Source organism: Orycteropus afer, unplaced genomic scaffold, assembly GCF_000298275.1.
Source record: "Orycteropus afer afer isolate SDZICR_OR568_19922 unplaced genomic scaffold, OryAfe1.0 scaffold00015, whole genome shotgun sequence".
NCBI classification, from domain to species: domain Eukaryota; kingdom Metazoa; phylum Chordata; class Mammalia; order Tubulidentata; family Orycteropodidae; genus Orycteropus; species Orycteropus afer.
The window spans coordinates 7,762,715-7,787,540 of NW_006921602.1; the positions used below are offsets into that span (position 1 = coordinate 7,762,715).

Genomic DNA, 24,826 nt, shown 5'->3' on the forward strand with positions numbered 1-24,826 from the left:
TCCCTGGAGAAGGATGTCATGCTTGGTAGGGTGGAGGGTCGACGAAAGAGGGGGAGGCCTTCAGGGAGATGGATTGATACAGTGGCTGCGACGATGGGCTCGAGTATAGCATGGATTGTGGGGCTGGCGCGGGATGGGGCAGTGTTTCATTCTGCTGTGCATGGGGTTGCTATGAGTCGGAAACGACTCGACGGCACTTAACAACAACAACAACATATATATATATACACACACACACACACACACACATTTATGTATGTATGTGTGCATATATATATATAACAGTTACACACTAATTCATATCCCTTGAAATTCACAACATCCTATCAAGTAGAGCAAATAAGACTAAAGTATTAAATTTTTGCTTTGCATTTATTAGCTTTATTACACTTTATAAGGAAAAAACTAAACAGGCCCATTAGGCAATTTTGTTACCAATGAGTGGATTTTTCAATATTTTCTTCATCTAGTTTATGTAGCATAGCCTGTAATATAATCATTTTGTTTGAAAAACTACAATTCTTATAGTCAGCACCATTAAGGTAAACTTAGTGTAGGAGAAACTCAATCATAACACATCAAACACTTAGTTTTATAGAGACTTTAGTAAAATGGATTCTCATTTCTTAGAGATTATAGCATTTCTTTGTTGAAAAGCCAGGGTTATAACAACAATACAAGTTGAAGCCCAGTCTGAAATGAAGGCCAATGATCAATGGCAAGTAGTTACGCAACTTGAAGATTTCACATTCTTTACCATTAAGAATCATACAAGCAACAACATAAATGATATTTCTCCTTTTTGGAAGATATTTACTACACAAAGTACTAAAATGATCAGGATACTGCATTCACCATTTGTAAGCAACCACTGTCAAGAACATATTAAATCTTTACATTTATGTAGAACATTAACGACAGCAGCTAAACAAACTCTTAGGATAAGCTGCTAACGTCACCGTAATACTGGAGCAAACTAAGGACATGGGAGAGAATGTTCTCTTGGACATTCTGGTGGCCCTCATGAAAGGTGAAGTTCTAGCTATACTTCTTAGCTAAGAACATTAACAATTTTATGTTGTGAATTTTCCTTGGGGGAAGACCATGTTATTTCCAGTCTCCTGTATACCCTTCTTTTGATTAGGCAACATGCCAAGATAAACTATTAAAATTTTAACATCTAGGACCTTATCTTTAGTAAAGATTATTTGCTGGGGACTGGCAGAGTTATGTTTTCTCCTTTGTAAAATAAGCCAGGAGAGTAAATTCACAATAGATCTTCAATTTAAAAATATAAACATGTTTGAGTATTAAACATTTGGTGAAATAACACAGGTTAGAAGTATATCAAGAGTCTGTTGATTCTATTTTAATCCAGTAAAAAATAATCCAAAGAGTTTCTAGAAATCTTTCCTGTTTTCTTACATTTGGCAATCAGCATAAGAGCAGTAAGAAGAAAAGGTGAGGCTTTGAAAGCAGTTTGTCTGTTTGTTTTTTTATAAAGCAGTTCCCTTCAGGGAATTAAAGGAAAACAAATTGAGGTACCTATGTTCCTTCTTCTTTCTTCCAACCTTCTAAGGGTATCTGAACTCAAGAACTTCAGAACAGGGTAAAAATTAAAGCCAGATAAGGGTAAGAAGGAGAAGAATGAGACCAAGAGGTGCTATTTATGGCATAATGGGGACTACATGGGAAGGAATGCCAGTATGAACAGGGAAGGAGAATAGTAGCTTTAAGGCCCAACGATCATGATATGTTATTATCCATTAACTTTCAGAACAACTATTCACAACAGTCATCTAAAGGAAAAAAAAAAATCCAAATGTGTGAACTACTTACAGGACTAGATTTGGGAGAAAAGACTGAGACCCTCACTCTATTTGTAGAGAGGACTGACAGCCCTGGATAGGTGACGAGAACTAGCTGATTCTGCAGAAGCTCCTAACTCTGAGAAATCTAGTTCTACATAGAGGCTGCTTATGTGTGGAGATGTTCTGAGTTTTTAGAATGTGACATTTTATGATCACAGGGCAATTTTTATCTGTGTTCACGTGGTTAGTAAGAACTTAAGGATCTAGGAATGTTAGTAACCAACTAGAAAATAAACTAGAACTTTGAAAATATATATTACTGTCAATGTTAAAATATCCAACGTAAAAATACAGTCATAATGGGATGCAGGGTTAGTGTATATATGGAAAACAGCTCTCTGGAGGAAAGCTTTATTACTCCCTCAGGGCTTTCTTACAGAGTATGGATTTTTTAATTCCTAGTGGAATATTTTTCATACACCATTGCAGACTATTAAGTACCAGATATGACATTATGTAGTTTAAACTTTGCACTACTGCATGAGAAAGACTTCCCTGTCGAGAGAACTATTTTTTACTGTTAGCATTTTTTAATATGAAAATGAATACTCCTTTAGGGTAAGATCACTGCAACTGGAATTTGGGAGAACTTTATAACTTAACATATTCATCAATGTGTAGAAATTCTCTCAGGGGAGTAGGGTGAGGAGAGAAGGAAATACAACAGGAAGAAGGCTTTTTAATAACTTATAGTGTCAACACAGGGCAAAGCAATGGTATTTATAAGGTTTGACTTCCAGTGGGCATAGCTGTAAACAGGCAGGGGACTAGCAAAGGGTGCTAGCAAGTAAAAAAAATAATGGTGTTAAAGAGCGAAGGAAAAAATGTACTAAACTTCAGGCCAGTTAAAGGTTCACTTGCTTATGGTGGACTATTAACTGCTCACCCAGGAGAGATTCAGACTCAGAAATATTAAAAAGGCAATATAAATGCACTTTTCCAAGCAATTCCTGAGAAAATAGATGCCTTGGAGAATTTTGCAGTTCAAATGTGAAAATAAAGTCTAAGCGCTGGTGGTCATTTAAAAATATTTGCCATGAAGAACTTGTGTATCTTTTAAACTTGAAACCCAGCAACTGGCAAGACTGGACAGAAAGTTTAAACAAAATGAACTACTCACTTGTAGACTGTGCCTCCGTTGCCATGGCCAAGGGTATCTCGATACCGTATGTCTTGTTCATTCATCTCCACAAGAAAGAAAGAAAAACAAAAAAGGTGTCATGCTGTGGATGGAAATGTCAAGGAAAAGCAACTCTGGGCCATAAACAACAAGCAGTCTGGGTCATTTCAAGTTCAGCTGCAAGAACGAGAAGATCAATACAACATTTGCTGTCCAATTTATAAAAGACGATACCAAGGGACAAAGTGATGGAAAGTTTAATGACAATTTGTTTGCCTGGGTCATTTCATTAAAGTTTGATAAAAGGTGTCAAAATGGAATGATATAACATAGCTCAAAAGGGTCAGGTCAGAGATACCAATAAGAAAACAGTCTCCACTACTGCATACGACCAATGCCAAACAGCATCACACATAACCAAAGTCAAACCTGGAAAGATAACACACAGACATAGACACACACCAAGTAACCTAATGAACGATGTATAAATAAATCAACACTGGAAACTCCTGAGATGACCCTGTAATTAACATTTAACAAATTAACTGAATAATGTTTGTGATTTTCCTAATGCAAGTTTTAGCTTTTTTTTGCAAATGATGAATTAGTACACAGCCATAATTGGGTAGAAATCGTATTATGCTGATGGAAGTGTACCAAATCAATATACTTTAAAATTTACATAGCCAAATATTATAATGCATAAAGGGAAATATATAGACATGTAATTTTTATAAACTAAAGTCATTTTTGTAATTGAAAAATGCATTCATGTTTTCCATGAGTCTTATAAAACCTATTATACTACAAGGACTACTTTCATTTATACCATGAATAGTAAGTGAATTAGTTTAGTGCCCCCAAAAATAATGTTTTAGAATTTTAAAGAACTCCCTGAATATATATTTATCAAATGATTTTAATACTAGTCAGATTCTATTTGATGCATTCAATAATTTTCTACAAACTGATCCAGTTGCTTAAAAATTAACTGCCAAGTTTATTCACTAAGTGGATTCAATACAGGTACTATTTTCCACATAGCAAAAGCTTGGGGAAAGCCATAGTAAGCCCTGAAAAAAAAAAAAAAAATCAATTTCCAGGGAATTGCACTGCCTTGCTCGGGCAGAAAATGGATGGAGTTTTTAATTCAGTATCACCTGAAAAAAACAGTTTGCTTTTAGAACATTATAGTAAAGCTTTAAATATTTGGCTCTACTCTAAACTTCTACCAATTGCATAAAGGCTTCATTTATCAAGGGAAATATTTTTCTTTTATACATTTCTGAGGTTGAAGCTTCAGAGAGCTCTGATAATTAGGAGTACCATGCAGGTAATAGAAACAGCTTCCTTTCTAAACCATTTTGCCAATCCTTAAAAAGGATATTGACAGATTAATGTGTAAAGGCCAATTCAGCACCCAATTTAACTATAGTACAATCTGATTGATGCAATTTACAATCAGCTAATTACTATATTTAGGGTCAGTGGAGAAATAATAGACAAGTCAGAAAAATAGGCAACTATTTTCCTATTTGAGGGAAATTCTGTTCTTCACTATCTTTATATTACTAGTATGGAAATATATATATATATATATATATATATATATATATATATATACACAGGAGCTCTGGTAGCATAGTGGCTAAGACACTTGCCTGCTAACCCACCAGCCACTCCTCGGAAGGAAGGTTGGGCAATCCTACTTCCGTAGTGATACTGCCTCAGAAACCCAAGGAGGGGTCGCTATGAGTCAGGGCTGACTCGATGGCACACAACAACAACAACAATATATATACACACACATATACATATATACATATATATATATTTTAACCTTTTTATAAAGATGTGGCATAAAGAAAACCTCATTATTTTGAACCAAAAAGTGATAAAGACAAACATAAATTTTAAAACAGCATGAAGAAAAGCAGCACATGAAGGGACCAGGATTGCTAAACCAGCAGAGTTACTATTTGGTTTATTTTGATCAATGGATATGCAGGATACGTTAATAGCAGCATCTGTTGGCAAGTACAAATAGGCTAATTGCTTTAAAACTTTTCTCTAGGTAGTCTAAACATGCCTCCAACACCTAATTTGTACCATTAACTTGCCTAACAACCTACACCCTCATCTTGGCTCGAAGTAAATTTCTAGGAAAGAGAAATGTCACTCACTCAAATCCACAAATTCTGAATTAGAGGCCCTGAGATTTGATAAGCCTGATACAGCTATTCTAAATTCTAGGGTCTGTCCTGGAGGGGTCACAGTCTATGGTCATGTGCCCTCCACCACACCATCAGGATCTACAAGCCCTACCTGAAGTGCCAGACAGCCCAACAAGCAAGGTAAGCATGAACTTACTTGTGCTAACTTAGTAATCTGTAGTGAATAAATTGACATTTTCCCCTGTATCAAAGATTCTGCTTCTTTCTCTCTCCCAAACCCACAACACTGTCCTACAGAATCAAAGCCTCTTTTCCAATTACAGTCCTGACAGAGCCAGAGTAGCCAGTATGCAAGGTAAGCACTGTCTTACTTGTGCTTAGTTATTAATGTGTAGTGAAAAGTTTCACTACATCTTTGATATGAAACTGTTCACTATGGATTAGTAAGCCTGTGAGTACCTTGCTTATTGAGTAATCCTCCCCTGCCTACCTGCTCCCCAGCCAGGTAAGAGAGAGGTAAGGCCCTAAGTAAAAGAAACCAGTAGTTTCCTGTCAGGAAAACATCCACATCAAAGCATAATGATACCATACACTACAATAATAACACAGACATAGGCTTGTTGTTGTTGTTAGGTGCCATCAAGTCTGCCCTGACTCATAGGGACCCTATGTACAAAAAACAAAACACTGCCCAGTGCTGCACCAGCCTCACAATCCTTGCTATACCTGAGCCCATCACTGCAGATACTGTGTCACTCCATCTTGTTACGGGTCTTCCCCTTTTTTGCTCACCCTCCACCTTACCAAGCATGATATCCTTCTCCAGGGAAAGGTCCCTTCTGACAACATGACCAAAGTAGGTGAGACGAAGTCTGGCCATTCTCATTTCCAAGAGCATTCCGGCTGCACTTCTTCCTGGGCAGATTTGTTTGTTTCTCTGGCAGGCCATGGTACTTTCAGTATTCTTCTCTAGCACCACAACTCAAAAGCATCAACTCTTCTTTGATCTTCCTTAATCATTGTTCACATGTGTTCACATCACAGCTTTCACATGTGTATGAGGCACTTGAAAACACCATGGCCAACCTTCTGGTTAGCAATCAAATGCCTTAGGCACTATGCCATCAGAGCTCCCATGGCTTGGGTTAGGTGCACCTTAGTCTTCAAAGAGACATTTTTGCTCTTCGGCACTTTAAAAAGGATTTCTGTGGCAGATTGCCCAGTGCAATACAATGTCTGATTTCTTGACTGCTGCTTCCATTGGTGTTGATTGTGGAAGCAAGTATTATGAAATCTTTGACAACTTCAATCTTTTCTCCATTTATTGTGATGGATTTTGATTTTGTGGTGTTTTGGAGGAAGAAAAGGCAAAAGGGTAGGTATGGCATGTCTCTGAGCACCTTTAACTATTATAATCTCGATGCTGTAGTCTATTTACCCCAATAGCTACTAGGATGAAAAATGAAGTAGAGCAGCTACCTACCCAATATTCTCATCACTCCAACCTAACCTGGAATGGTAAAACCAAAAGAAACCAAACCCATTGCTGTTGATTAGATTCCAACTCATAGCAACCCTACAGAGCAGAACTGCCCCACGGGGTTTCCAAGGCTGTAAATCTTTACAGAAGCAGGCTGTCACATCTTTCCCCTACAGAGCGGCTGGTTGGTTTGAACTGTCAATCTTTTGGTTAGCAGCTGAGTGCTTAACCACTGTGCCAACAGGGCTCCTTCGTGGAATGGTGGGCATCCAAAATAGTCAGGGAACAGGCTGACGGTCACAGTTGGATTTGTCTGTGTGTCTGCACTTGTGTGTGTCTGTGTGTATGTAAACACTATAAGCAAATTCAAGGATGGAAAAAAAATCAAGAAAGAAAATTGGAATTCCTCAGATTATAAGAAGAATTTAAGAATCCAATTAAAATAAAAATGGCTTTCAAGAACAACTTCTAAAATGTTATCACTTAAAAAAAAACTAGATAATGTGTTTCTATACATTATCTTTCTATTAAAGTTTTAATAGGCCAGATCTATGAACTGACTGATTTTTTTTTTTTTTTAATTAAAGAATATCAGGGTTTTGTTTTGTTTTTTAAATTTTCTAATTTGTATATAGTTTACAAATATTATTCAGGTTAAAATTTTTTAGAAAAAAGAACCAAGCTCACAAACCGATCACTAGAAGCATTTTGAGAATTTCCTCTCTCTGATCACGTGTTATTTTAATTGATCTTAACTATGAAAAAAGTCATTAAAGAGATCAACAAACAGCTAATAATATCTCTGCCTTTTTAGTTCAGATAAGCATAATTAATTCAATTTTCCAAAATGAAGCACAGAATGGTGTTCATTACGATAAAAATGTAGAATTATTAAGCCTACAGGGTATGAGATTAAATATTCTAGCTCAGATCAAATATCATAAAAATCACAGAATTTTACAGCATTTTAAGACTATTTAGGCCAAATTACTTAGGTCATGTAGCTAGTCAATCACAACTAGTCAAGACTAAACCTAGTTTTTTGGTACATCTTAGCAGTTTATTCAGGTGTTAGTCATGGGGAAACAGACTCTCTATCAATGGCCACTGGCTCATAGGAAGGAAAACAATCTACTGAAGGCCACAAAAAAGTTAAAAGTTATTTTTTTAGTCATCACATTGTTTTTAAAAAGAGAAATTGAAAAAAGAATTACACAATACAGTGTTCAATGAAGATATCAGATAATTTTAAGCTTTATATTTCAGTTTCCTTGTTTTGACTCAAAAGAAGAGAAAGATGGAATAACAGATGTGGGGGAGGAGGAAGAGAAAGCCAGGGAAGTCACAATTACATGTCAACTTCCAAGACAGAAAATGACCTGGGCGAAATGATTGGCATTGGGCTCTGCTCCTGTTGAAAGAGTCAGGAGCCATGGAAGAAATGCAGACACGAGGACCCGTAGGGAGGAAAGGGTGTGCCTGTGTGAGCAGAGAAGGGGTGTCATGTAGTTTGAACTTATATAACACAGTCTCACTTATGTTTTCGTTTTCGTACGGACTGGAGATGAGTAGTTTTTGAACTTGGTTTTATGACAGGACACTTATTTTTCTTTCCTTTTCTCCCTCCCCCTGCCAACCAAAAAGTTTTTCTAAATGTATTTGAATTTTAGAAATAACAACCAAAGCTGCAGCAGGATTAGAATTGTTTGAGATTTGTGAATTCTCAGTACATTTACACTTGATCTATCAGCAATAGAGAAATACTGTCACCCTCTCCTACCGAATCTTAAAAACCAAAAGAGGAAAAACAAGATCAGAGAAGCAGAAGTCAAAGTCACACACTCTTGGAGTAACAGTACACTTTTTTAAATCCTTTAAAGTGACCCTTTGGGCTATTTCTTATCAGATTCAAATCAAGGGCCAATGTTAAACACATGGTACTGCACTAGAACTGAAGCAGGGGAAAAACACATCAGTGATACTGATTTACAGTTCTCAATAAAACATACCAACAATACCTTATGATTTTTTTTTTTTTTTAAGTGGAAAAATGGGCTCCTCCATCATAAAGAGACAGCAGGAAAATAATGCCTATTCCAAAGACTAAAACTTTTCAAAAAGTGCTTGATTTAATATATTAATGGAATTAGTGGGAAAAATGAAAGGGAATTCAATTATGGATCAGCAAAGAAAACATTCTTTGTTTATTGTCTGCCTGTCTTAGGAAGAATCAGTACCTATCGCTTATAAATCATTAAAATAAAAATGCTCAATTAATCCTTATTTTATATGTAAAGGTTTGACAGAAACTAGTCCTATCACTAGAGCTTTGCTTCACAAATCGAAGCAATAATGGTTTCAGAAAGCAGTCACACTCTATGAGCACACAATTGGAGAGATTTAGTAAATCCCACTTTATAGAGCAGAGACTAATCGGAAAACACAAGCCAGTCAAATGTTTCTTATGAACTGTTGACACTATATCAATGCTGAATCAATTGGTGGCATTTACTCTGAGTGACAGAAAAGAAATAAATATTTATATCACATAACCTATATCAATGAACCCAGGCAGAAAGCTATTTCTAACCTGTCAATATTTGATTATCTTGAAGAATCATGTCCCTTTCTTTTAATGATTAATATGAATGCCTTATTAAATCTAAGTGGAGGCTAGTGGAAAGGCAAATCATTATTAATGCTTGAGAGCATAAACCACAAATATAAAAAAACTATGCTCAAGTGTTAAAGTATCGTTAAATGTGACTTACATCTTCCATATCCAGTGGTGTCAGTGTTCAGCCCGGATATTTATTGACGCCCACAACGAAGCACATTACCTCACTGCAATGCAATTTTGCTCACTGTTTAGTTACCCAATAGCACCAAGGAATTGAGGAACAAGTAAAGGAAGGAGGTATTTTAAAAGTTTCCAAAGGTGTGCTTTGTTTACTTTGGTGAGAGAAAATAAATATAATAAAGGCTAACCCTTAAAAGAAGGAAAATGCCTTACTGTTTCATGTGAGATTATCATATTCCTAAGGGAAAATAATACATAGTCTTTAAGTGTCAAAAATCACTGCTATGACAATCTTCCACCGCAGAGGACCTTATAACTGAGACCACTAAGACATTTATGGTCCTAGGTTCATTGTCAAAACATTGGGAACATTCCAGAATGCTCATTTTTTTCAGCCCTGGGAATAAACTGATGTTTTTCATTTTTCAAAGAGGAATCTATGACAGGTTATTTTCCATTGTCTAGGTTGAACAAATGTAGTTAAAGCTTCTTAATGTATGCCAATTTGGAAATATTTTTTCTAGCTGAGGAACAGAAGTAACTTGTACATAAATTATAGCTAGTAACTAGAATATAAGCTTGTTGAAGATCCATAAATATCTTAGTCTCAATATTTCTGCTTTTAGGTAGGTTTTATTTCCTACTGGTTCTGGACACATATAGGGCACAGGGGGACACACATGTGAACCTCCATCTAAACAAGCCTCTGGTTGATTAAAGTTAAAAATATTACACAATTACTAACTAAAATTTGGAAACCATCAAGATTATAGATAGAATGCCAGATTCTCCTTAGCTGTACATAAAAGACTAGAATCTACCCACTCTGGCTGATTAGCAGATGTCAGAACCAGACCAACAATTCTTTTTAACCTGTATTCAAAAGATTATGTGCTAAATGAGCAAGATTCCCAGAAGCACTACCGTACAGTCACCATCTGAAGGCATGCACATCTATTAGGCCACAATGTTACAGGTGATATTAAAGGACAAGCATGAGGACCCAGCTCTGTCTTCTTCACATGCTCCACTACAAGTACTTGATTCATGAAATGCCAATGAGGCTTGGAGAGGTCAGTGTGTGAAGGCACTGAATAAGCATCTGAGATAATTAAGATTTCAGCCTTCGAAACATGGACGGGAAGTGAACAGCAGTTAAGAAAATCAATAAGAGTCTTTTATTTGCAGTGACACAGATGTCTCAGTCAATAGAGCCTAATAGGCAGGCTTGATCGCAATGGACAGGAGCCTGCCTCCAAGGCTATCAAAGGGCTTCCACTATCACAAACATTAAAACACATTTATGTTGCTATTGAGGAATTGAGGCTCCTGTAGGTGGCTTAATTTACCAGTGTATGTTTAAAATCACTATACTATTTCAGCTGTGTCCATTTACTTACTTGGATCAAAATTAGTTAAGAAATAACTGGCCTGCTGGCCCGTTTGTCCCTTTCTGGCTGGGTTAGGTCATTCAGCTTTAGATGGCCAGTTGACAAGGCAAATCAAGGTCTCCTGAAGCCCAGGAATTTTAAATGCCCTAGGTCTGCTATTATTCTGCTCCCCTAAAAAGCCACTGTTAGTTTCAGGACAAAAGAAGGAGCTAAGGTAAGAAAGTACCAATTTTTCCTTTTCTCCCCAAAGATAATGAAAGAAACAGTCACCTCAGAGTTCAGGGCCATTTCTACAACCCATGGGTTGACACACTTGTTCAGAACTGATAAACTTCTTTTAAAACTAAGAAGGCAGCAGGGTGTGTGCATGGTACTTCAATCTGCTGGGAGTGAAATCCATTAGCACAGTTTGAAAAACGTGCTGTAAATTGCTCTGCCAATCAAATTAAGCCACGTAGTTCATTTATGACAAGAAGAAATTCACAGACTCTTTATCTGTTTAATAAGTTTATGAATAGGAAAAATGGACAGTAACAAGTTACTGCTATGTGAAAATCTTAACATGTAATGACACTTACCTGGCCATTGGCTAATATTTTTTTCAGTTCAGCAGAAGACTTTTTTAAGCTGAAAACAGAACATACAATTTTTAGTTACAAGATCATCTGATACCTGAACACCACTGAAAATTCCAGAGTAAAACACATTTTTGCTTTTAGGTATAGGTATGGACTATACTTTTTATATCCTTCTCCTTGTATAAAATGTTTTTGAAAGGAACTGGCCAAATGTCAATGTATCAATTAAAGGGACTGAAACCCCACTGGTAATCTAAAACAATAAAGCAGCTTACAGTCAAAATGTAGCTAGAATATTTTATGGGAGTACTTCAGTGACTTTTTTTTGTCAGATTAATATCTTTTAGTTTAAGACCTCCAGTTTTGCTGCCTTTGGGTAGCCTTTCAGTGGGTAGACTCTGTCATCTTCTAAACACAAAGTATTAAAATAACAAATAAAGATCACAGACTTTCAAAAGATAAAAAATAGATGGTCTGTATTCCGGTCTTGAATTATTATAATTTAGAGTTACAATTCAGCTTCATGGGAAGCAAATATTGTAGCAGAAATAAATTCTGGTACTCACTAGACGTCTAGTGATCTGGAGCAAGTTATTTATTCTCTCTGAACCTCAATTTCCTCTCTCAATAAAATGGGAGAACAATATCAACTTCCTGGGGTGACCAGGAAAACAAAATATGACATATTTCATGTACATAACCCATTGCCGTTGAGCAGAGTCCAATTCATGAGAACCCCATGTGCCACAGAGTAGAACTGCTCTGCAGGGTGTTCTTGACTATAATCTTGATGGAAACAGATCACCAGGCCTTTGTTCTGTGACAATGCTGTGTGGGTTTGAACTGCCAATCTTCACGTTAGTAATCGAGCTCAAACTATCTGCACCACCAAGGGACTTTGTCTTGCACACAGTCAAACCAAAACCAAACACACTGCCATGAGTCGGATCCGACTCATAGCAACCCCTCCTTGGGTTTCCAAGGTGGTATCACTACGAAAGTAGTTTGCCCAACCTTCTTTCCGAGGAGTGGCTGGTGGGTTTTGAACTGCCAGCCTTCTAGTTACCTGTCTAATGACTTAGGCATCAGGCCACCAGAACTCCTCTTGCACATAGTAGGAACCTTTACTTGTACATAAAACCAAAAAAAGAAAAAAAAAACCTATTACTATTAAGTTGATGCTGACTCATAGCAACTCTCATCGGGTTTCCAAGGCTCTAAATCCTTATGGATATAGATTGCCTCATCTTCCTCCTGCAGAGGAGCTGGTGAGTTTGAACTGCCAGCCTTCTGGTGAGCAGTCAAATACCTTACACACTGTGTCACCAGAGCTCAGTTGTATCTCTAAAAAACACTCACTGCCATCGACTCAGATCCAACTCATAGCAACCCCTCCTTGGGTTTCTGAGGCAGCATCACTATGGAAGTAGATTGCCCAACCTTCTTTCCGAGGAGTGGCTGGTGGGTTTGAACCACCAGCCTTCTGGTTAGCAGTCAAATGCCTTAGGCACTACACTACTAGAGCTCCCTGTTGTATATAGTACTAAATAAATACTACCTGCCTTCTCTTTCCTGTCCTGAAGGTATGAGACCCAGCTCCTAGGGCTATCTAGGGAATATTAAAATGTTCTTCTCTGGATGTATATGGCTATTTAAACATTTGTGTGGATGAGTTTAAGGAAAGTCCTTCTTAAAGAAAGAGGTATGGCCAAGTTCTGAAGTTCTGAAGCCCTTCTGGAATTATGATGAGTTAGTTACAACTGATCATATCCACCAGGCTTTTAGAGTGGCATGTAAAACCATACTCTTTCCCCTTAAATTGTCTGATTTGAAATTTAAACTTTGCTAATTTTATCTTAATCTACCTACTCTACCCTTTAACCTATCTACCAAATTTACTCTCTTCCCTTGTGTTACAGTTATCTTTCTTTCTCTAAGACCAGGAGCTCCCTGAGATTCAGACACATTTTACACACCTCTCTATATATTCTATCCCTCTCCCATACCTGAACCTAGTCCAGTGACCTGGCATGTGTTAAGTTCTCAATAAATGGTGATGGTTGTTCTGTCTGTAATTATATGGTGCTGGTTGCAGTAACTCAGTAAGACATAAAGATGGTAAAAATATCAGAAAGCAAAAGTATTGAGCACCAATATGAAATACATAGACACATAAACACACACATTCCATTTGGTACCTTTAATAAGTTATATTTGAGAAAATCTCAGACTTCAAGTTTGACCACCTCATCATTTCAAATTAAATTGTTCTTTTTTCTAAAGACATCTTAAATTTCTGCTATGGTCAACTGCCTCAGTCCCTACTTGCCCAGATTTTATAAAATGTGTTCTCAACCAAGAGTTCTAGATTTTCATAATGTCCTCTCAAGTCTGAAAATGCAGGCACTGAAATGGCACATGCACATCTACCTAAAGTCGGCCTCATTAAAAAAACAGTGATAGCAGTTGCCATTCATTTAATGATGACTATGTGCCAGGCACTATGCTAAATACTATTCCAAATTTAATCAGCACAATCAACCTGTGAGATATAGTTATTACCCCAATTTACAGAGGAATCTAAAGTACAGAGCTTGCTCAAAGTTGGTCTCCCTTTCTTTTTCTCCTTCACACACACACACACACACACACACACACACACACATACTTTTTTCCTGGGAAACATCTAAATCTAGTGTTCCCACAGATGACTTCCAATTCGGTATTTGCAATTATTATAAAGACAGATACAACCTAACAATGCCCAGACAATGATTCTCCATAGATATTCCATTATGTCATACAACTTGAAATAATAACATTTTGATTCATTGCATTTACAAAACATCTTCCATCCAAGAAACAAAATATTACTTCTTAATAGAGCTTCATCAATCTTCCTAATGCCAGAAGTAGAAAGACAGAAAGTTCAATCATCCCAATTTCAGAGAAAGAGAAAGCCAAGAGGTTTAGGAAGAACCTTGCTTTGGCAATGGGACCAAATTCAGTAATTATGGCCTAAGAATACCATGAGGATTAGTAAATTCAGTTTAAAAAACAGTCATTTACTTAATGCAAAGAACAACTCATGCTTTGATAGCAACAAAAGAAAAACCAATTTCACTCTTTATGCCAGTATTTGGTTACCAACTTGATCTGGTAAAAAAATATTTTGTATCCTAGAAATTTCTTTGTGCTTCAGTTTACTCAATGTTTTGTTTATCTGTATGGTAACAGTGACTTGACTATAACTTAACTGGAGCATGAACTTTAAGAGGGACATTGAGGAAATGAAAGATCCAAAGATGAATACAAAGGTGAAAAAACAAGAAATAATGTCATATCAGAAAAGCTGAATGAGTTGGAAGAATTTAATTCAGAGATAAGACTTAATGGGATTAAGAGACATTCATCATTCAACTATTTATTTACTATCTCCTATGTGCCAAGCAGGAGCTCTGGTGGCGTAGTACCTAAGGCATTTGACTGCTAACCAGAAGGCTGGTGGTTCAAACCCACCAGCCACTCCTCATAAAGAAGACTGAGCAATCTACTTCTGTAAAGATACTGCCTCGGAAACCCAAGGAGGGGGTCGCTATGAATCGTATCTGACTCGATGACAGTGAGTTTGGTTTATTTTATAGCCTATCCAAAGCCCTCCAAGGGCTTACCACTACACTAAGAAGGAAATTCAAATACTGCTGGGCCTATAAGGCCCCATATAATCTGGTCCTTGTCTACCATCTTTTCCCTCCTATCCCCAAACCTTCTCCCAACACCACACCCTCCCTGTGCTCCAGCCAAACTGGCCTTCTTACAAACACCCTGAGCTCTTTTTCAAGCTCAGCACTTTCACTGCTCCTGCCTCTGTGTGAAATGCCCTCCCCTGGATCTTGATGTGGCAAGACCCTTCTCATCCTTCAAGTCTAGAGAGAAATGTCACTTTCCCCAGAGAGCCTTCCTTGAACACCCAATCTAAACATACTTCTGCCTTGTAATGCGTTCTCTTTCTTTACATTCTGCTGAGTTCCTGAATATCACTAACATTAAGTGTAACTGTTTGTATACTCATTTTTGTTTGGTCTGTGCTCCCATTAGATAGGAAGCTCCAGAGGATAAGGACCATGTCTGCCTTGTTCACCACTTTATTTCCAGTGTGTAGGACAATACCTCAAGGATAAGAGGGGCTCAATAAATATTTGTTGATTAATTATCAACATGGGCACAGGACATACGACGCTGAGGCAGTATATTAAAATCACCTACAGGACTTTTTCAAATTACATTCCTTCCATAACAGGAATCACTACTAGAGCAAACTATCATTACTGTTGAAGAGACTGCAATATCACAATATCCTTGAGGGAAAATGCTGCAGGCAAAAGGCTAAGAACCACTGGATCAGATGATCTCTGCATTTCTGTCCAAATTTTACAATAGTCCATGAATATACATGATATTTTTTAAAAAACAAAATTAATTCCTTTATGTTATTAAACCCAAATCTGAGAGAACTGAAAAATGATCCTGCTTCTCTACCACGCCCTCTTTTCAACTCTATCTTGTTCTTGATACCATGAGGAAATTTCATCTGAAAGACCAGGGCAAGTCCTTGTTCTTTCTCAAGGCTCAAGGCCAATCTGTCTAGATAACACCTTCTCTGGAAGCAGTGCTAATAATTAAATGCCTTGCCTTCTTTGAGCTGAGTGTAACAAGTGACCCTCAACCCTAAGACTCCACTCTTCTGGGCCATGGCTCACATGCCCAACAAGCATGAACAGAGAAGCTGGACAGCATTGCCTGGCAGAGCAAGCTCTTCAGTGAGAGCTGAAAGAACTGCCTCTCAAGACCACCAGGCAGATGATCCACTGGTGAATAACTAAACTGTCTGTGTTTTAAGACAGAATGAATTGTTTAAGAAGGAAACACACTTTAAGAGCAATGTATTCATTGCAGGAAAGCTAGTGGGTGAATACACTGATACCATAATACAGCATTCAAAGAAGTGGCTTTTGGAGAAGAGATGGGAGTTAAGAGAGAGTCAGAAGGAAAGACTTTAAATTACCTACAGTTAAGCCCCTTTGGCAAAAGAACCAAGTCAATAAAAGGCTCAGCTGGCAACAACCCTAAATCCAGAAAAACCCTGGAAGGGTTTTGTGGCTTGATGTTAGCTTTTTAGCCACCAAGACAAATATGCACGTATGGAACAATCACCTTTAAAGTATCATCTGCAAGTACACTGACATGATGTTTACTGGCTGAATAACTGAATGTATGACCAAAAAGACCTGGTGTTCTATTGCCTTAAGTAGGTCTCTCCTACTTTGGGGCCATGATACCCTTGAAGTAAGTTACATAGCCTTAGGACTTGGAGAAGGAACACTTTGAAAAAGACTCTGAGACTCTGTTATCAGTATCCATTGCAGTATGGGGTGATGTCAGCATGAATTAATGAAAATACTTTTCTTCTGAAATAGCTTCAATCTCCTATACAACCAAAGATACTAATGAGGAACATGGTAGATTGAATGGAATTTCACCACTGTACTCTTTCCTTGCCTCTTTCTGGTGAAGATGCCAGTTGGCAGAAACACTGCCAAAAGATGGGTAAGAAAAAAATAATCAGTACTACACAATTTCCAACCAGATCATCAAGGCATGAAACAGTTGTTGTTGTTGTTGTTATGTGCCGTCCAGTCAGACTTGACTCATAGCGACCCCTCCTTGGGTTTCCGAGGCAGTATCACTACGGAAGTAGATTGCCCAACCTTCCTTCCAAGGAGTGGCTGGTGGGTTTGAACCACCAGCCTTCTGGTTAGCAGTCAAGTGCGTTAGGCACTATGCTACCAGAGATCCTATGAAACAGTTAAAGGCACTGAAGTTTCTGTATAATTTAGAGACTATAAAGGAAAACCATTCCACATACCAAAATTAATAGTCGAACATGTCTGACTTCATCTTTCTATATTATACAGTAGATCCTTTCTCTTTAGTCAGTGTCTAACTACAGTTATCTAGCCAGTCAAATTCCTTCTAAGCCATATACACATTATTTTTGGTCTTATAGAAAAGAGTCATCTTCCCATAAGCATCTTCTCCATTCCACTCCCAACTTTGTACATAATCATGCTTAGGGCACTATTCACTTGCTTGTTCTCACCTATTGCTTGGCAGTGAATCTGAGACTGCTGGGCTGCCATGTTGGGAGGCTCCGGCCCGGGTATTCACCTACAAGAAAGAATCTTGATCAGTCTTGTGTTCTGAGGACACAGTTCTAATTAACCTATAATTTGTCACAAATTTCTCATTTCACTATGAAGGTTAATTAGCTTGTTGCTAAACAGGCCCTCGGTATATAGGTTACAGAACCATATAACCTGTACATTAATAATTCTCTATTCCTCTCATTGTTCAAATACTTAAACAGTGCTGAAAAAGGAGAGACACACAGGAGAAAGTTTTTTAATTAACTGTTGAAGAACACACACAAAAACAGTATGCTCAAAAATACATTAAGAATATATCCAGGGTCTAATCATGAACCTCAACTTATCATAGCCTTCTATCTCTAAAACCAAGCAGAATACAGGAGAATGTTTTTTACTCACTGAAAAATGAGGCTCAAATAATGAATTATAAAGTGGTTGAGACTAATACAATAGCCATCTTTTCTTTCAAACATGAAGCATTAAGCAGAAACCCAGAGTTTAAAGTACGCAGAACAATGAAAAGACATTAAATAGATATATGTGTCTAGTATAAACATGTCAAAAGAAGAGGGGAGTATTCTGTGTGTAATATGCTTATGTGCTTAATTAATCAATGAAATGAAGTCTATGTTCTCACTCCAATAAATCTTTGTGGAAGACCAGTACCTAGGGTAATCCTGAAGAAACTGACCAACAAAGCAATTCCAAATAAAAAAAATACAATACCAAAATTCCTATATCCAAATATATACACATATTGAGAAAATACTACAGATGGATCCCCTCCTCCTCCTACTTTAAAAAAAAAAAAAAAAGAATCGCTTGTCAGAGCTTGAGAAAGTGCAGTTTTATTTGACATTTCAATAAGTGGAACACAGCATTACAAATCCATCTAACTTTACTGAAACAATTATTGAAATTCGTACCTTCAGGCCATGTATGTTCCGTTCCCCAGGAGGCTTGCAGGCTGAAACAGTAATTGACTAAATTGTAGAACACATCAGGGCCATTTACAAATTTGCTCAAAATGAATCGTTTAAAAAGAAATGAGGGTGACACCAAAATTAGCAGAGAGAAATGATTGAAAAGTGGCTCCCAAGACCCAAAGTGGGAATTATGAACCAGGGTTTTTAACTTGCAGGAGTGAGCATTTATAAATGCAAAGAGCTTTCTGACACTGCCTCATATAAATTCCAATTTCTGCTTAAAACATATAAAAATCAAGTTAACTGAAATAAAATGATTAGATTCCTATCATAATTCAAATTTCTACAATCTTCCCCTCACTCTATTACATTGTGTATCTGCTAATACTTAACTCCTTTGAAATACCTAGAGTGTTTTTTTTCTTTTTTGGTGGGGAAGAAAAGTTAGGAAAGGGTCTTTTTATGTCAAAATACTACCAATGATCTTAAGATGGAACATTCAAATCTGAAGAAAAGTTTGTACAATGATGAGCAGTAAATTAAAACAGATACAACTAATTCACTACATTTCTTCTAAATCTTAACACCTGCTCTTATTTAGGTAATATTGAAGTCTAAAGGTAAAAGAAGTGGCAGGAAAAATATTTTTTTCCTGACACCATCTTGAATTATACGTTTGTACTTTTCCAATTCAGTAAATGCTTCTTCATCACATGTTAAAAATATAAAAGCTTCCTGCCCATGTTACAGACTGCCTCCATTTGAAAACTACAGTGCCCTACAAATTGTATGTTAAGGGGTCATCAATTTTGATTGATTGTTTGGAGTAGGATGGATTTCTTTTTTTTTTTCCCTCCTTTCTCAGAAGTACCTGTATTTTTCCTCTCTTTCTGACAACAAATAGAGTAGTTTATTAATAAGATGACATGGGACATAATTACAAAGTACATCAGTTGCTATAATTTTATATATTTCAAGTATATTTAAATTTATTATGCTATTTTCCTAGAAAATATATCTAAACTTTAATAAAGAGTCTTTATCTTTTCTTAAATAAATTATAATTGAGACTTTGAATCTTCTTCCTTTAAAATGGAAATTAACCTTTTGAACAAAATAACAGTCACATACATTTGATGCCTAGTCCTTGAGGGACCATCAGTATTTCCTAAGACAACTTTCCACTGAAGTAAACAATGCATTCATAAACTTCATTCAATAAGAGAGTGGCTATCCAAGGGATTAGAGTAACTGGTGGTGCAGCGGTTAAGCACTTGTTTGCTAACAGTAAATTGGTGGTTCTAACCCACCAGCCACTCCACGGGAGAAAGATATGGGCAGTCTGCTTCTGTAAACATTTATAGCCTTGGAAACCCTATGGGGCAGTTGTTCTCTGTCCTGTTGGATCACTATGAGTCAGAATCAACTCAACAGAAGTGGGTTTGGTGCTTAACCAAGGGCTCAGAGACAGGCATTCATTTTCATCTCCAACGTTAACATCTGCCTCACTCAACTGGCTTCTTGAACCTTTATGACTGGAAATCAAAACAGCACTCAAAAAACCCAGTAACCTCACTTTTATCACAGTTACTTTTATCACAGTTAGAGAATCAAAAATTACTGTAAAGTTAGTAAATTTTCACACTTACAATATTTAAGTTACCTTTTATTTACAGGGAGGATCAAGGCAATTATGCTACTTGGAATGAGAACATCTGATGTTAGAAAAGAATCGTTTTCTCCTGCCCTTCCCACTTGCTATAGATTTAACATGGGACCTGACCATGGAATTGAAGTTCTGAGGCCTCTAACCATGTTGATTCCAATTCATGCCAACTCTGTGTCTTATAGAGTAAAATGGAGCTCCACAGGGATTTCTTGGCTGTGATCTTCACAGAAGCAGATCACCAGGTCTTTATTCCACAGTACTGCTGAGCAGTGCTGCTCCAACCTTTTGACTACAGCCGAGCACAAACTGTTTGTACCACCCAGGGATCTCATCAACTAGACAGACCCAGGTAATATACCTAAATCATGTATATTCTAATTGTACTTATTTAGATAAACAGATAAGGAGCAGGAAAAAAAAAAAAAAGACTATAAAAGAACTAGAAAGAGTTACACTATATCATGCAAAAAAACATAGAGTTCGGGAGACTGAATTTTCCGTATTTTGAAAAATGTACATTTGCCTAGGAAGGACTATATTTAATAGACAAACATTTAATGGGGCCTAGTATGTTCTGTGAAGGAGCTCTGGTGGTATAGCAGTTAAAGCATTCGGCTGCTAACCAAAAGATCAGTGGTTCAAACCCACCAGCCATTCCACTGGAGATAGACGTGGCAGTCTGCTCCTATAAAGATTTATAGCCTTGGAAACCCTACGAGGCAGTTCTACTCTGTCCTGTAGGGTCGCTATCAGTCGGAATTGACTCGATGGCAGTGGGTTAGTTTCTGTCTTTTTGGTGTAGTAGGTTCTGTGCTAGGACTAGGTGACACATTCCATGTATTTTCTTCTTCTGAGTTACCTTCTCCTCACCCCTACCAACTCCTACAAGCTACCCCTATGCACATTCTATTAATACTTTAACTTAATTCCCTTCTACTTTACGCAAATTATAATTTCAAAAAAATTCTCACTCAAAGAGTGTATTAATCACTTATAAGCTATGTGACTCTGAAGTTACTTAACCTCTCTAAACTTCAGTATTCTCATCTATAAAATGGAAATAATAATACCTAACAGTCAGAATTGCTAGAAGAATTAGAAATGATGCCACATAAAGCAGTATTAGTGTCTGAACAGAGAAGCTTAAAAATGGTTGTTAGTATCATGGGAGGGGACACCTGGTATGGACAGGGAGCATAAAAGAGACTGTTCACAAAATGAAAGAAAACAAACAGAACTTGAAAATATTGTGAATAAAGAGAAGTAAATACTTTACTGAAAATGAAAATGAAGACCCATAGCATTGGAAATACAATACCCCAGGATACTGTACTAGTGTTTACTGTAACAAAACTATAATGTCAGCCAGTACTGAAGCAATTAAGAGGAATTTTCAGCTTGGTTTTTTTTTTTTTTAAAGTATTTCTATTGGGGAAACAATTTTGAAACCTGCCCAAATTCTCTGAACATTAAAAAAAATCTTCATCCTCATCTTGGCTAATGGCCTGATACACAGAAATAACAATACTTCTTTTTCTTTTTTGGTCTTTAGTCTTCAGGTGAACAGAATTCGATTATTCATAATCTTTATTTCAGATATACTGTTATCATTGACCTCTGAATGGATCTTTTGCTATTATTTACTAAACACTTTAATTAGTGTTATTAAAATGTAATAAGCATTCACAATCCTGCCACTTGAGCAAAAGCTACAAGAGCCTGCTTTACTCTTGAACCCAGATCTCCTCCTGAACTGGTCTTTGGAGACTTTATCAGTATGAATAAGAACCTACTGGTTAATTGAGCCTTTCAAACTTCAGAGAGTTAACAGGTAATGAAAGTCTAGAATGTTTAATTGGAAAACTCATACTATGATTATTTGTACAGTATCAGTTAAGGAAGGTAAGTTTAACTTTTAATTATTTCAATTAAGTTATTTCAAGAAGAGTTACTTAGAGAATTTCCTTATCTGTTCCATCAGTTAAAAAAACATGGATTCCAAGTGGGGCAATGAGTAACAGGTGAAAGACTTAATGGATTCACATAATTAAACTGTTCTTTTTCACTGTTATTCCAATTTTGAGGGAACGACTATACACGGTTAAACAATCATATCTGATACAAGTCTAGTGCCTAAAAGGTAATTATTTCACCAAGTGATTCACCAAGATATACCCTATCTCCTCAAAGTTTTAGAGACTTAGCAATCAAATTTTCAATTACGAAGATAATCCTTTATTTCAAAAACGCCACTCGCAAATACTGAGTGCCGAACATTCCACCAAAATTTCTCTCCTACAATTCCTCTGTAAATCTCTGTAATTCTTGAGCTGGAAGTTTTCTCCTCAATAGCAACTTTGGTCATCACCATGAATCACAATTTATAAATATCCAGAACTAAAGGCATTCATTTGCCTTGGTTTAGAAACCATGTGGACCCCCCAAAGAGTTCTTTAAACGAATGTAAGTATGTACTTCACAAACAAAACAACAATCTAGTTAGTTTAATTTACTCTAGTAAATTAGATATTTTATCTGCCATAACTATAATATAGCCTGTAATCCCCACGATAATGAATACTTCTTTTGTTTTTTCAAATTAAGAGCTAAACATCATGCTATGTGCATTTAAACCTTTGGAAAACATAACTGTTGATGAAACAGTTTGCTGAAATAATCATTGTTGATTAGAATTTGTTCAACATTACCTCTCGGAAATATCTGCAGAGGCTCTATTAACTGTCCATTTACTTGTTGTTCCATTACTGTGGAATAATACTGCAAAGAGATTATAGAAAGAGATTACTCAGTAATGTATGAATACTGGAACAGATACTTATGGGTTGTTTAATTCATAGTACTTTTTAAATTGCTGGTATACACATATCAGCCTTGAGAATACTTTTGCCCTATTTGCACATCAAAATGTCTATTGTGAATACTCAAGATTAAAAGTCCAGTAAAATGTAGTTCCCCAGACTGCCATTTATCTTTAATAGTAAAAATGTTGATTAAGATTTTAAGTTAGAATTTGATCTCTAGAAGTATTTTGAAACTGATACGTATTACTAGTGACACAAAATGTATTTTAGTGGAAAATGTTCAAATTGCCCCATTTTTTTTCCTCCTGGAGTTTGCAAACCAAAATGAAGAAGGTTCACATGGGTGTTGATCTACACACCAGTTAGGTAATCAAACATTATTGACATTTGTGAATAAAATACACAGAAAGTGGAAATCTAAATCAAAGAGACAGTTGAATTAGCAAACAAGATATGAGTTATCCAAAGATGACAAGATTAATATGATAAAAAGGTAGCTTTAAGCAAACCAACATAAAACATACTTTTTAAGTTTTAGTCTTATAAACACTTTAGTACAGACCAAATTTCACTGTAAAATTCTGAGCCCCCAAAATAAACGTCTAAGTGAATAGGCAGGTGCTCTGGTAGCATAGTGCCTAAGGCACTTGACTGCTAACCAGAAGGCTGGAGGTTCAAACTCACCAGCCACTCCTTGGAAGGAAGGTTGAGCAATCTACTTCCATAGTGATAATGTCTTGGAAACCCAAGGTGGGAGGGATCACTATGAGTCAGGTCCAACGCGAGGGCAAATAACAACAACAACAAAGTGAACAGGCTTTTATGCTCCTCCATAACACAAAGCATTCTAGTAGGTTGTATTAGAGTCTGATTCCCATGTTCCTTAATACGCTAACTGGTAAGCATACGTCTATCTAACTTGAAAATGACTCCTGGGCTCTCACTTCTTTTAATACTTGAAAACAACAAAGTGATACTCTTGGTGCAAAAATACTGATGATGAAAACAGACGATTTTGTGTTCTGAGGGGCTACCATGGAGCACAACTCCCCTTTAATCTTCACTGTTTCCACATTAAAAACATGTGTCTATTATTTAACTACCATATTTTCAGGAAATTTCTCCTTGAGTGTCATTATTTGACATTCTACAAAAGATTCTTTTCAGAAGAGATACACATGTATATCTTTCTATTGCTCTTCTGTACATTAAAATTATTAAAAGATCAAGTTATTTTTAATAAAGGCAAGCTATAAAATTTTACATCATCTTGGGAATCACAAGATAACAAGTTAAGACATTTTGTCCTAATAACACATAAAATAGAAGAGGATATTTGGTAGCAATAGAATGATGTAAGTGTAGCCTCCTCTCCAGGGGCTTTCAAACTGTAAAGCCCTCTCCTCTCCTGGTCCTAAAAACTCATATACATACAGCATAAGTGCAACACACTTTCTGGAATGCATACTAAGGCAAATGCCTTTCAGGAAACTATGTTCCCTAAAACCACAGAAATACAGCACTCGCCATTACTCAAACAGTGATGACAAGTAAATGAGATATCAATCATGTAGGCTGTCAACCTTTTGGGACAGCAATAACTGTTAACAAGTAGTCTGGAAAAATTGTCCGAAAATGACTTGTCCTCGGCACACAAGTATTTGAGCTTTCCATGGAAAATTAAGATGCCAGTGGCTATTTGGAACATTGCTCAGGTATTCTTTTTAATGGGAAATTTGCCGGTTATTGATCCACAGCGTGTACCCCCTTGCTTCTGGAAGGCTGC

At 36.7% G+C, this 24,826-nt stretch overlaps 1 protein-coding gene across 1 annotated transcript in view; it reads right to left on the reverse strand.

The window, feature by feature from the left end:
- Positions 1-24,826, reverse strand: part of MAP2K5 (mitogen-activated protein kinase kinase 5) — a 358,912-nt gene that overhangs the window by 280,012 nt on the left and 54,074 nt on the right. The window contains exons 4-8 of the mRNA XM_007957397.2: positions 22,927-22,996; positions 18,550-18,590; positions 17,575-17,642; positions 11,415-11,463; positions 2,992-3,056 (exon numbers count right to left, since the gene is read on the reverse strand). Of these exons, the coding sequence (XP_007955588.2) occupies positions 2,992-3,056; positions 11,415-11,463; positions 17,575-17,642; positions 18,550-18,590; positions 22,927-22,996 (293 nt within the window). The remainder of the gene's footprint in view (positions 1-2,991; positions 3,057-11,414; positions 11,464-17,574; positions 17,643-18,549; positions 18,591-22,926; positions 22,997-24,826) is intronic.